General features: G+C 43.9%; 1 protein-coding gene across 1 annotated transcript in view; it reads left to right on the top strand.

The window, feature by feature from the left end:
• Positions 1 to 13,569, top strand: part of vegfc (vascular endothelial growth factor c) — a 72,546-nt gene that overhangs the window by 26,781 nt on the left and 32,196 nt on the right. The window contains 6 exon segments of the mRNA XM_023979771.2: positions 2,325 to 2,459; positions 2,461 to 2,491; positions 2,494 to 2,521; positions 2,523 to 2,542; positions 2,819 to 3,009; positions 11,167 to 11,306. Of these exon segments, the coding sequence (XP_023835539.1) occupies positions 2,325 to 2,459; positions 2,461 to 2,491; positions 2,494 to 2,521; positions 2,523 to 2,542; positions 2,819 to 3,009; positions 11,167 to 11,306 (545 nt within the window).

Here is a 13,569-nt window from a genome sequence, read left to right as displayed (position 1 = left end):
TACAAGGAATTGAATTCTACCTCTTCACCTGATACTTTGACGAGGAAGCAGTGCTCGGGAGAGAGATGTTGCATGTCTAGAGGACCAGAGTTGAATACCACCGCTGTACAGGCAGTACGCTGTKGATTCCAATATAGAAATGACTCTAAGGTTCCTCTGTAACCTGACAGAAAGGTCAAGCGCTTTCTCTCTTTGTTTCTGGATGATGTCAACCAGAGTGGAGCTGAGGTCGTATTGTCAATGAACTATTGGCGATACGGGAGTAAAAGATGGACCTGCTGTTCCATCCCGTTGTTTGCTTTGCCTTGTTTATTAAGTCATGACATCTGATGTCAAAGCAAAGGCTTGAACCTGAGTCCTTGGAGGGTATCGGAGTCCAACAAGCATTCCCTGAACTGAATAATACAATCTGTATGTTTCTAATCTGTCAATTGTCTGCGAACTGCAAAGCACGTCCCCTTTCAGTTCAATCCTCTTATCATTTGGGTGAAATGTTTGCAAACAGCTCATGGCTCATCTTTGAAGACAAGATGAACGAGACAAATCAAGATATTATTAAATAACCTTCTCTGGAAACAACTCACCTCGGGAAAACATAATGGTTCATGTCTTTGTTMAATTTGCCAATCCTGTCAACATGTTTTAAAACACTAAACATCCCACAAGCTTTAAGGCAAAACTATTATTCATGTTCTCCAAGACAAGCAGTTAAGAGATGTGTTCTCTGTAAATTCGAGTCAAGAACCTTACATACCAGTCTGTAAACATGGTGGTCAGCACAGAATAAGATGTCATGTCTATTGAATAATCCCAGCCCGYTCTTGGATAATAAACTATTATGAATTACCCAGATAGAGTCTGTCCGAAAAAAGAAAAAAAACACATTTATCGGCCATTTCTTTCTTACTTTCGCTTTTTGACACCTTGAAGGGAGACGAATGTGAGGGAGGGAGGTTTTCTCTTTCTTTCTCTCTCTTTTTTGGTTATCATCGGGGTCATGACTCATGAGGGTAACTGGGCATGTTMTCTGGAATGTTCCAGACAACAGTATCACTTTTCATCGGCGACTCCTGTACACTGTCAGACAGTGCTCATGTTTTCACACTTTGCAAACTCGTATCCCCCAAGGAGTGGCGGTGTGTAGGGAGGGAAGCAGCCTGTCAATGTCTGGTCGGTGAGGGACGACCGGGTGCTGAAAGTGTACTAGACGATTCTGATACGGATGTCTTCCAGGGGTTGGTTGTACTGTTGAAGGAGAACAGGTKATTAGCTATAGTAGCTACCCTCACACCAAGCGTTCTGTTTTATTCACGTCTCCCTACCCTTTCAGACAATATTGGTCTGCCTCTCCACTGTGTAGACACCCTGAAGGCGTAAAGGATACGTGTTGGTGTATTTTAATAATGTCTTAGCCCATACGTTAAAGGCTTTTTATCTTTCACTCCGCACTTATTTGTAGTTATAATTCTATATATTTTTTTCATTTCAATACTGGTCTGTGGTTGATACAACTGTTAAAGGTGGCGCAATACAAAGGGATTCTCAGCATTGAATGAGAATTATGTTTTGGAATAAATAGCAAAACTAACACAACTCATGGCAGGTCATTGGAGATCAACAAGTACAGGAGCCTACTAAGGGCTGGTTTGCAGTCCGTGAATGAATGAGTGACTGATTGCTCAAAGACCTTACATAAGGTGTGGCAGGTAGCCTAGCGGTTAAGAGCATTGGACCAGTAACTGAAAAGTCGCCGGTTCAAATCCCCAAGCCGATTAGGTGAAACATCTGGCGATGTGCCATTGAGCAAGGTACTTAACCCTAACTGCTTCTGTAAGTCACTCTGGATAAGACTATGTAAAATGCATATCACCTGATTCCACTGAATCTTTTAATATTGTTGGCCGTCAGGACAGGAAATGCTTTACCAATGCAATTGAAATGGTTTTATCAAAAGGCCAACAGCATCACACAGCAGAACCCAAACTATATCAACTAATGAGAAGGCTCAATATGGCTAAACAAGCATTTATTACACTTTTCTAGGGGGTTAGTGACATGTCTATGTCCGTGAGCCAAACCATCACCATGAGATTCCTTTCTAAAACACTCTTCCTCCTCCTAACAAATAACAATACAATCTAAGTTGACTCTGAGTTGACTCTGGTAACACAGTTCCTCGTGAACCCTATCTGTATCATTCACCACACTACTGTGGGAGGTCTCCTCAAACCAATAACCTTCATGTCTTCTCCCACGTTCTTAACGTGTGATAACGGTACCAGTACATCAGCCCTTATAGTGGTCTCTCTGTTCTTTCCATCCAGGAGCCGTCGGAGCCAGACCTTGAGCAGCAGCTGCGCTCCGTGGCCAGTTTTGACGAACTAATGAGGATAGTGTACCCTAACTACTACAGCATGCTCAGTTGCCGGTCAAAGCGGGGAGCACGCTTCACCCTGAGAGGGGGAACACACAGCCACGGAAACGCGGTCGAGCGCGAACTGCCGGCGTACGCTGGTGCTCCTTCACCCTGACACACTGAAAAGTAAGTGTCTGTTTTCAGGAGATGCTTTCTCTGTCACTGTTGGCCTGTCTAGATTTGTTGGGTGTTGACCAACTGACCTTGTAGGATAGTAGCATTTGACTATGACAAGCAATTAGATCAGTGCTTAGTTTTAGCAAACAATTTTTTATCACCTAAAAAGAAAATACATTTGATTGGCCATTATCTTTACTGACGTCAATACATGGTTTGTCGAATGATGATGTAATTTTAATGCTCTGGTCTTCCTGTCTGATTCTCTCAACGTGCATCCAACAGGTATTGAGTCAGAGTGGAAAAAGACCCAGTGCATGCCACGAGAAGTTTGTTTAGATGTGGGGAAAGAGTTTGGGGCGGCTACAAACACCTTCTATAAACCACCCTGCGTGTCTGTCTACAGATGTGGGGGCTGCTGCAACAGCGAGGCGCATCAGTGTATGAACATCAGCACCTCCTACATCAGCAAGACGGTGAGTTGCACATAACCTGGGGGACAGCAAGAGGGAGGGGTGGGGGTGTGAGTGTGCGTGTGTGTGCGTGGCGGCGGTACTCAACTTCAGTCCTCACAGGCCACAGTATCTTCAGGTTGCTTTGTCCCAGGGGCTCAATCGATATTAAATCGGAGGTCACAGATCACACAGATCATTTTACTAGTTGAATGGCAAGACCTGAAAACCGTTAGACACACAGGCCCCTGAGGACTGGAGTTGGGTTTAAAGCCTTGCTTCATATGATTTAGAAATGGTTTAGTTGATTTGCATGAAAATGCCAAACAACGCATTTTTTACAGAGTGTGATCTGTGGAAATTCCAATGACGTATTGGATGTACTCTGATGTGCTTATAGCTTCTTTAAAGCCTCGCTTAGTTTTTTCTCTACTAGACTGAGGTGAGTGAGGGGCTCATTCTCAGTGTCCCACATTGATTCAGGGGATAAACGGCAGGCAGGGGTCTTCTGCGAGGTTTGTGTGTGTGTTGGAGTTATTAGCGGCTAGGCCTCTTTTAATTGTCCACTTTTTTTGGTGGGCTGACGCCCAGCCGGGCTATTCTGAGTCTGTGGTGATTAAAGCATGACACGCTCACAGTCAGGGGTTTGAGTCTGAGTCCTCCTGGTCAAGGCCTTAGCATTGCAACTGTTGTTAGACTGCTAATGTTTCTATGGAGACCTACCACAMCCTCTGTAAGTGTAACTCAATSACCTACTTGACTTAATCCTGGTCACCCCTGGGAACCTAAGGGCTCTTCCTATAATATTTACTGCCCTAACACATTTTTTTGGACCATCAAGAAATTAYATTCTCTATTTTAGGGSATCAGAAAAAAGACCTAATAGTTGTGCAAWTGTTTTCGTGCAATTCAACAGTGCAATGTTTTTCATGACCAGTGAACTAGACTCATAGGGCTCTGAGATGTGATATGCTGTGGGGGAGGGAGGGGGGTCTGTGTGGTACAGTAAATGTGTTTGCGTCAGAGAATAAGCATGCATCAACATTCAAGGAGACACTGGGGGAGCATAGATGTTAGATTAGGACTCGTCTGCACAATTCAGTTGAGCGCTGGCGTGCCCTGATCTATGCAGATAAAACATATGTTCTCCATCCAAAGGGGTCAGATTTAAGTGAAGGGTTCTATAGTTCTATATAGCTCTCATTAGCAAGACGCAGGGCACCAAGAATGAAATTGAAACCTGCAGTTCAATAACACAGCTAAGTAATATAGCCTACATGTGTTTGGTAACGTAACTACTCGTTAAACATTGGRGGTTGGATACAAACCAAGCGTGATTGGATTCAGATTGAAAATTGAAGCATGCATTTTCCATGCTATTTTGTCATTGATTTCAAGCCCAACTACAGCTCCCATGACTCTTRGATTGGCTTACTTGGAGACTCATAGCTAAACCAGTGACTCATGMTACTACTGGGTATCCCCAGAGAAAGACTAGCTTGTTGTGTCTACTCCACCTGACATCACCCACAACCTTTGGATTACTTGTCAGTCTGTAGCCAGGCAGATTGGTCTGTAGCCAGGCAGGTTGGTCTGTGGCCAGGCAGATTGGTCTGTGGCCAGGCAGGTTGGTCTGTGGCCAGGCAGGTTGGTCTGTGGCCAGGCAGATTGGTCTGTGGCCAGGCAGGTTGGTCTGTGGCCAGGCAGGTTGGTCTGTGGCCAGGCAGGTTGGTCTGTCGGCCTACTGTTTGGTTTCCACTACAGAACTAATGGCCAATCAAAAGTCTCTCCAGTTACCTCTTATCTGGCTTTATGCCCACCTGATCCCAGACAATGTGCAGGCTCAGTGGATTGTAAATGACTCAACGAACTCATGTGTTTGACAGGGCCGGCAGTCAGACAGATTGACTCGCTGAATAGTTAGGATGAACTTAATTAATAAACAGTTTACCTAACTTTTACTTTACGTGACCTGCAGTATCATGGCGCCGACAGAGTTGGTCGCCTCGCTTCAGGTCCTTAGGAAACTATGCAGTAATTTGGTTTTTTTCTGTATTATTTCTTACATTGTTAGCCCAGAAAATCTCAAGCGTTATTACATACAGCCGGGAAGAACTATTGGATATAAAAGTGATGACTTAGCAACATTACGACCATGAATATGTCTTTCCCAAAGCGGATCCTTTGTTCGGACCTCCACCCTGGACATGGGATCTTAACCCAGAGGCCAACCCAAAACAACACGGTCGCTGCAGGAGAGGCAGACGGAGTGGCCTACTGGTCAGACTTAGAAGGCGAGCACACCATACACCGCTTCCGAGCATATTACTCGCCAATGTCCAATCTCTGGACAACAAGGTGGACGAAATTAGGGCACGAGATGCCTTCCAGAAAGACATCAGAGATTGTAACATTCTCTGTTTCACGGAAACATGGCTCACTCGGGATATGTTGTCAGAGTTGGTACAGCTGTCCGGTTTCTTCACGCATCACGCCGACAGAAACAAACAACTCTCTGGTAAGAAGAAGGGTGGGGGTGTATGCCTTATGATGAATGACTCATGGTGCGATCATAACAACATACAGGAACTTAAGTCATTTTGTTCACTTGACCTAGAATTCCTTACAATCTAATGCCAGCCTCATTATCTACCAAGAGAATTATCTTCGATTATAGTCACAGCCGTGTATATCCCCCCCAGGCAGATACCCCGACGGCCCTGAAAGAACTTCACTGGACTCTATGTAAACTGGAAACCATACATCCTGAGGCTGCATTTATTGTAGCTGGGGATTTTAACAAAGCTAATATGAGAACAAGGCTTCCTAAATTCTATCAGCATATTAAATGTGCGACACAGGCTGGTAGCATTCTCGACCATTGCTACTCTAACTTCCACGATGCATACAGAGCCCCCCCCCGCCCTCCCTTCGGTAATTCTGACCATGACTCCATTTTGTTGATCCCAGCCTACAGACAGAAACTAAAACAGGAAACGCCCGTGCTCAGGTCTATCCAATTATTGTCTGACATATCGGATTCCATGCTTCAATATTGCTTCGATCATGTGGACTGGGGARATGTTCCGGGTAGCCTCAGACAATAAAATTGATGTATACGCTGACTCAGTGAGCGAGTTAATTAGCAAATGCATCGGTGATGTTGTACCCACTTTGACTATTAAAACCTTCCCTAACCAGCAACCGTGGATTGATGGCAGCATTCGCGCAAAACTGAAAGCGTGAACTATCCAATTTAATCATGGCAAGGCGACTGGAAACATGACAGAATACAAACAGTGTAGCTATTCCCTCTGCAAGGCAATCAAACAAGCAAAGCGTCAGTATAGAGACAAAGTAGAGTCGCAATTCAACGGCTCAGACACTAGACGTATGTGGCCGAGTCTACAGTCAATCACGGACTTCAAAAGAAAACCACGGACATCGACGTCTTGCTCCCAGACAAATTAAACAACTTCTTTGCTAGCTTTGAGGACAATACAGTGCCACTGACACAGCCTGCTACCAAAGCCTGTGGGCTCTCCTTCACCGTGGCCAACGTGAGTAAAACATTTAAACGTGTTAACCCTCGCGAGCTGCCGGCCCAGACGGTATCCCTAGCCGCGTCCTCAGAGCATGCGCAGACCAGCTGGCTGGTGTGTTTACGGACATATTCAATCAATCCCTATCCCAGTCTGCTGTGACCACATGCTTCAAGATGGCCACCATTGTTCCTGTTCCCAAGAAAGCTAAGGTAACTGAACTAAATTACTATCGCCCTGTAGCATACACTTCTGTCATCATGAAGTGCTTTGAGAGACGAGTCAAGGATCATATCACCTCCACCCTACCTGATACCCTAGATCCACTCCAATTTGCTTACCGCCTCAATGGGTCCACAGACGACTCAATCGCCATCACACTGCACACTGCCCTATTCCATCTGGACAAGAGGAATACCTATGTAAGAATGCTGTTCATTGACTACATCTCAGCATTTCAAATCAAATCAAATGTATTTATATATCCCTTCGTACATCAGCTGGATTTTAACACCATAGTACCCTCCAAACTCGTCATTAAGCTCGAGACCCTGGGTCTCGACCCCGCCCTGTGCAACTGGGTCCTGGACTTTCTGACGGGCCACCCCCAGGTGGTGAGGGTAGGAAACAACATCTCCAGCCTGCTGATCCTCAACCAAGGAGCCCCACAAGGGTGCATTCTCAGCCCTCTCCTGTACTCCCTGTTCACCCATGACTGCGTGGCCATGCAGGCCTCCAACTCAATCATCAAGTTTGCAGACGACACTACAGTGGTAGGCTTAATTACCAACATTGGCGAGACGGCCTACAGGGAGGAGGTGAGGGCCCTCAGAGTGTGGTGTCAGGAAAATAACCTCTAACTCAACGTCAACAAAACAAAGGAGATGATCGTGGACTTCAGGAAAGAGCAAAGGAAGCACTCCCCCATCCACATCGACGGGACAGTAGTGGAGAAGGTGGAAAGTTTCAAGTTCCTCGGCGTACACATCACAGACAAATTGAAATGGTCCACCCACACAACAGCGAAAACACAACACAAACTTTTACAGATGCACAATCGAGAGCATCCTGTCGGGGTGTATCACCACCTGGTACGGGAACTGCTCCGCCCACAACCGCAGGGRTCTCCAGAGGGTGGTGCGGTTTGCACAATGCATCACCGGGGGCAAACTACCTGCCCTCCAGGACACCTACAGCACCCGATGTCACAGGAAGGCAAAAAAGATCATCAAGGATAACAACCACCCGAGCCACTGCCTGTTCACCCCGTTATCATCCAGAAGGCGAGGTCAGTACAGGTGCATCAAAGTTGGGACCGAGAGACTGAAAAACAGCTTCTATCTCAAGGCCATCAGACTGTTAAACAGCCATCACTAACATAGAGTGGCTGCTGCCAACATACATACTCAAATCTCTTGCCACTTAAATAAATGTAATAAATGGATTTAATAAAGGTATCACTAGTCACTTTAAACAACACCATTTTAATAATGTCTACATATCCTACATTACTAATCTCATATGTATATACTGTATTCTATACCATCTACTGCATCTTGCCTATGCCGCACGGCCATCACTCATTCATATATTTATATGTACAGTTGAAGTTGGAAGTTTACATTTACATCATTTTTCAACCACTCCACAKATTTCTTGTCAACAAACTATAGTTTTGGCAAGTAGMTAAGTAATATTTCCAACAATTGTTTACAGACAGATTATTTCACTTATAATTCACTGTCTCACAATTCCAGTGGATCAGAAGTTTACATACACTAAGTTGACTGTGCCTTTAAACAGCTTGGAAAATTCCAGAAAATTATGTCATGGCTTTAGAAGCTGAATTGAAGGTGTACCTGTGGATGTAATTCAAGGCCTACCTTCAAACTCTGTGCCTCTTTGGTTCATCCTTGGACGCAATTTCCAAACGCCTGAAGGTACCACGTTCATCTGTACAAACAATAGTACGCAAATATAACCACCATGGGACCACACAGCCGTCATACCGCTCAGGAAGGAGATGCGTTCTGTAGAGATGAACGTACTTTGGTGCGAAAAGTGCAAATCAATCCCAGAACAACAGCAATGGACCTTGTGAAGATGCTGGAGGAAACAGGTACAGAGGTATCTATATCCACAGTAAAACGAGTTCTATATTGACATAACCTGAAAGGCCGCTCAGCAAGGAAGAACCACTGCTCCAAAACTGCCATAAAAAAGCCAGACTATGGTTTGCAACTGCACATGGGGACAAAGATCGTAATTTTTGCAGAAATGTCCTCTGGTCTGATGAAACAAAAATAGAACTGTTTAGCCATAATGACCATCGTTATGTTTGGAGGAAAAGCTTGCAAGCCAAAGAACACAATCCCAACCGTGAAGCAAGGGGGTAGCAGCATCATGCTGTGGGGGTGCTTGCTGCAGGAGGGACTGGTGCACTTCACAAAATAGATGACATCATGAGGAGGAAAATGATGTGGATATATTGAAGCAACATTTTAAGACATCATTCAGGAAGTTAAAGCTTGGTCGCAAATGGGTCTTCCAAATGGACAATGACCCCAAGCATACTTCCAAAGTTGTGGCAAAATGGCTTAAGGACAACAAAGTCAAGGTATTGTAGTGGCCATCACAAAGCCTGACCTTAATCCTATAGAAAATTTGTGGGCAGAACTGAAAGCATGTGCGAGCAAGGAGGCCTACAAACCTGAGTCAGTTACACCAGCTCTGTCAGGAGGAATGGGCCAAAATTCACCCAACTTATTGTGGGAAGCTTGTGGAAGGCTACCCGAAACATTTGACCGAAGTGAAACAATTTAAAGGCAATGCTACCAAATACTAATTGAGTGTATGTAAACTTCTGACCCACAGGGAATGTGATGAAAGAAATAAAAGCTGAAATAAATCATTCTCTCTACTATTATTCTGACATACATTTCACATTCTTAAAATAAAGTGGTGATCCTGTCTGACCTAAGACAGGGAATTTTTACGAGGATTAAATGTCTAGAATTGTGAAAAACTGAGTTTAAATGTATTTGGCTAAGGTGTGTGTAAACTTCCGACTTCAACTGTGCATATTCTTATTCATCCCTTTCCATTTGTGTGTGTAAGTTAGTCATTGTAAAATGTGTTAGATTACTTGTTAGATATTATTGCACGGTCAGTACTAGAAGCACAAGCATTTCGCTACACTCGCATTAACATCTGCTAACCATGTGTATGTGACCAATAACATTTTATTTGAGCATCGCTACTTGATTTTACGGATCTTTTAAGCATTTCTTTCCTCTGCCCTCAATGAACTATTCTGTAGGTACAGTGGGAGTGTTCTTTAAGACAGCTCTTTGGTAGTGCTCACTTCCTTTCCCCAGATGCGAGTAGAGTCCATTGTCAGGTACAGTACATCAAGATGCCTTAAGGAATCTCTCTCATGTACGTTGCCAGCCTAACGAGGGGTTAGTGTGTTGTCTTTAGAGCGGTGGGGGGATGTGTGATGCAGTGTAAGTGCGTAAGCGCGGCTGTAAGGAGCCGGGTGTGGATGGGAAGGAGGGGCGGGTAGGGGAAGGTAGGGAAGTACCCCTCCCTTTCACCGGGGAGGACGTTCTGAGGCGACGTTAGGGCATAGGGGTCAGATCATCCCGCTATTACAGTATTTTTGGTATTCCCGGATATTCCCCTCACTTATAAACCATTCCCAATCTTATCAATGTATTGGGATATGGGTTGCAGTATTTATTGCGGGGGCATTTGTCAGGTTTTACCGGTTTCTTAAAAGGAAGCTGGAAAGGCCTCCGCCAAAGCCCATGCCAAGGTGCTGAGACTAATCAGACTGGGCTACCTTGGTAACATGTTTGCCAGGAGGAGGACCGGGTTGATTGCTTAGGTCAGTTTTAATCATCCTAAAGGACTATAGTCCTCATTGAGTGGTCTGTTATTTTTTTGAGTGAATGTGGACTGACCTGTTTCATTGAAGAGAAGAAAAGTCTGGACTCAAGTCACAGAGACTTTTGTTTGCTATTCATGCTTTGGGGGCCAATGGCCATTCACAGACTCACTCTCAATCACTGCTTGAGTCTACTCCATTCCTCCCTATGCGGCCCTAGAACAGAGTAACCACAATGAATAGTTTTTAATTGATCAAGGCGTGATACAGAAAGCTCCTGCCAACACTAACAACAACAAGCTCCCTTGCCTCATTCCCTCTTTCATGGCTGCTATCCCATCCACTTCATTGTTGTCTGTAGTTGTGGTTAGAGAGTTTATACACAGTGTGGTTGTGTGTCAGTGGTCTGTGAATTTAGAGTTGCACAACATGCCCCATTCTTAGCCCCACTTATCTGGCTGTTTTTAGATTTAATCTTCAACCCTSAAATGGTCCTGACTAGAATGCTGCAAAGAAACTGTTGCAAATGGTTGATCATCATTTTGGTTGCGCCGTGACATCAACTAGACAAATACAGGTCCTACAAAGTACTATTATCTCTGTCAGTTGCTTGATAATATTTTTTTTTCTCTCATAACTGTCTGAAAACCACTATTCATTGTAGGTTTCATCATTATGTTGACTAAAGAAAACTGTCTGAAAGTCCTACTATCTGTTACTTGACTCATTTTCTCTCTCTGTTTCTTCTAGCTGTTTGAAATCACAGTTTCCAGCAGAACAATTAACAACCTAGTGACTATCAGCTTTGCCAACCACACCGTGTGCAATTGTCTGTCAAAACTGGACGCCTACAGACAAGTACACTCCATCATACGACGATCTCTACCAGAGTAAGTGTTATTTTCTTAATCCAGTCCTCTAATTTAGCTATGTTGATCTGCTTTAGGAGTTAGGGGTAGTAGTACTAGTTAACTTAGCTATGTTGATCTGCTTAGGGGTAGTAGTACTAGTTAACTTAGCTATGTTGATCTGCTTAGGGGTAGTAGTAATAGTTAAGTTAACTATGTTGATCTGCTCCTACCCCTGTAGGAGTTAGGGGGGTCGTAGTATAGTTATTAATTAGCTATGTTTGATCTGCTCCTACCCTGTAGGAGTTAGGGGTAGTAGTATAGTTTAAGTTTAACTATGTTGATCTCTGCTCTACCCCTGTAGGAGTTAGGGGTAGTAGTAATAGTTTAAGTTAACTATGTGGATCTGCTCCTACCATGTTAGGAGTTAGGGTGTAAGTAGTAATGTTAAGTTAACTATGTTGATCTGCTCCTAACCCTGTTGGAGTTAGGGTAGTAGTAATAGGTTAAGTTAACTATTGTTATGATCTGCTCCTACCCCTGTAGGGTTAGTGGTAGTAGTAACTAGTTAACTTAGCTATGTTGATCTTGCTTAGGGGTTAGTAGTACTAAGTTAACGTAAGCTATGTTGATCTGCCTTGGGGTAGTAGTAATAGTAAGTAACTATGTTGACTGCTCCTACAGCCTGTAGGGTTAGGGGTAGTAGTATAGATTAAGTTAGCTATGTTGATCTGCTCCTACCTGTAGGAGTATAGGGTGGTAGTATTAGTTAACGTTAGCTATGTTGATCTGCTCCTACGTGTAGGAGTTAGGGGTAGTAGTACTTAGTTAAGTTAACTATGTTGATCTGCTCCTACTGTAGGAGTTAGGGGTAGTAGTATAGTTAAGTTAAGCTATGTTGATCTGCTCCTACCCCTGTATGGAGTTTAGGGGTAGTAGTAATAGTTAAGTTAACTAGTTGATCTGCCTCCTACCCCTGTAGGAGTTAGGGGTAGTAGTAATAGTTAAGGTTAACTATGTTGATCTGCTCCTACCACCTGTACGAGTTAGGGTAGTATAAATAGTTAAAGTTACTGTGTGATCTGCTTACCGCGTAGGAGTCTAGAGGTGTAGTAGTAATAGTTAAGCTAAGCTTGTTGAATGGCTGCTCCTACCCCTGTAGGAGTTAGGGTAGTAGTAATAGTTAGCTTAAACTATGTTTATGCTCCTTACCCTGTAGGAGTTAGGTAGTGGTAATAGTAATTAATGTAACTATGTTGAACTGCTCCTACCTCCTGTAGGAGTTAGGGGTATTAGTAGTTAATAGTTAAGTTAACTATGTTGATCTGCCTCTACCCCTGTAGGAGTTAGGGTAGTGTAATAGTTAAATTAACCTATGTTGATCTGCTCCTACCCCCGTAGGAGTTAGGGGTAGTAGTAATAGTTATTAGTTAACTATGTTGATCTGCTCCTACCCACCGTAGGAGTTAGGGGTAGTAGTAATAGTGAAGTTCATAGTTTGGAATCAGCCTGCTGCTTAGCGCGCCTGTACTGAGTTTGGAGGGACTTGTAGTAATATGTTAAGCTTAGACCTTTGTTCTGATCTGACTCAACCCTGATAGGGAGCTTAGGGGTAGTAGGTAACTAGTTGAACTTAAGCTATGTGTTGATCTGCTTAGGGGTAGTAGTAATAGTAGGAGTAGTTCTGTAAAGTATCTTCTCTGCATTATATAGGCCTCTTCTAGTGCCTTTTTCTGGACTCTTAATCCAGTCTATGCCTTGTGTTTTCAGATCCAATACGTTGGATCCGTTGAATGAACTGCTAAAAGCATTCTAACAGATATCTGTCACAGGGACTTTTCCAAATGCCCAGAAAGTGAGAAGGAAGCATTGTCCACCACAGGACAGGAAATACACTTCAAGAACAGTTTGCAAGATGTTGCGGATGTATTTAAGCATGCAAAGAGCTCGTTCTCGCACCAAGAAACTTAGGATAGCGTCTCCGCTGTCAGCATGCTAACCAAAGTCCCCAGTTCCAACAAACTCGCTCAGTTTTTCCAGTCAGTTCCTGGATTCTGGTTCTCTTTATTGGGAGTATATGTGGCGAAAGGGTTGTGTGTGTTTTGGATACAGTGGGAGGTTGGCTTATGTTGTACAGCAACAGTATTTTCCCTTGAACGGATATAGAGGTTCATATTGGCCAATTTAGTGTGGACACCTATTGTTCCTGTGCTGTGAAGGCTTCCTGTCAGTGTGTTGATAGAAGAGGTGCTACTACAGGAAATCCCAGCAGTGAACCTTGATTAACTTTCCATCTAGGCAGGGC

The sequence above is a fragment of the Salvelinus sp. IW2-2015 genome, linkage group LG34 (genome assembly GCF_002910315.2).
Source record: "Salvelinus sp. IW2-2015 linkage group LG34, ASM291031v2, whole genome shotgun sequence".
Classification (NCBI taxonomy): domain Eukaryota; kingdom Metazoa; phylum Chordata; class Actinopteri; order Salmoniformes; family Salmonidae; genus Salvelinus; species Salvelinus sp. IW2-2015.
The sequence above is the reverse complement of the archived record's forward strand: the minus strand, read 5'-3'. Positions and strand labels throughout refer to the sequence as shown.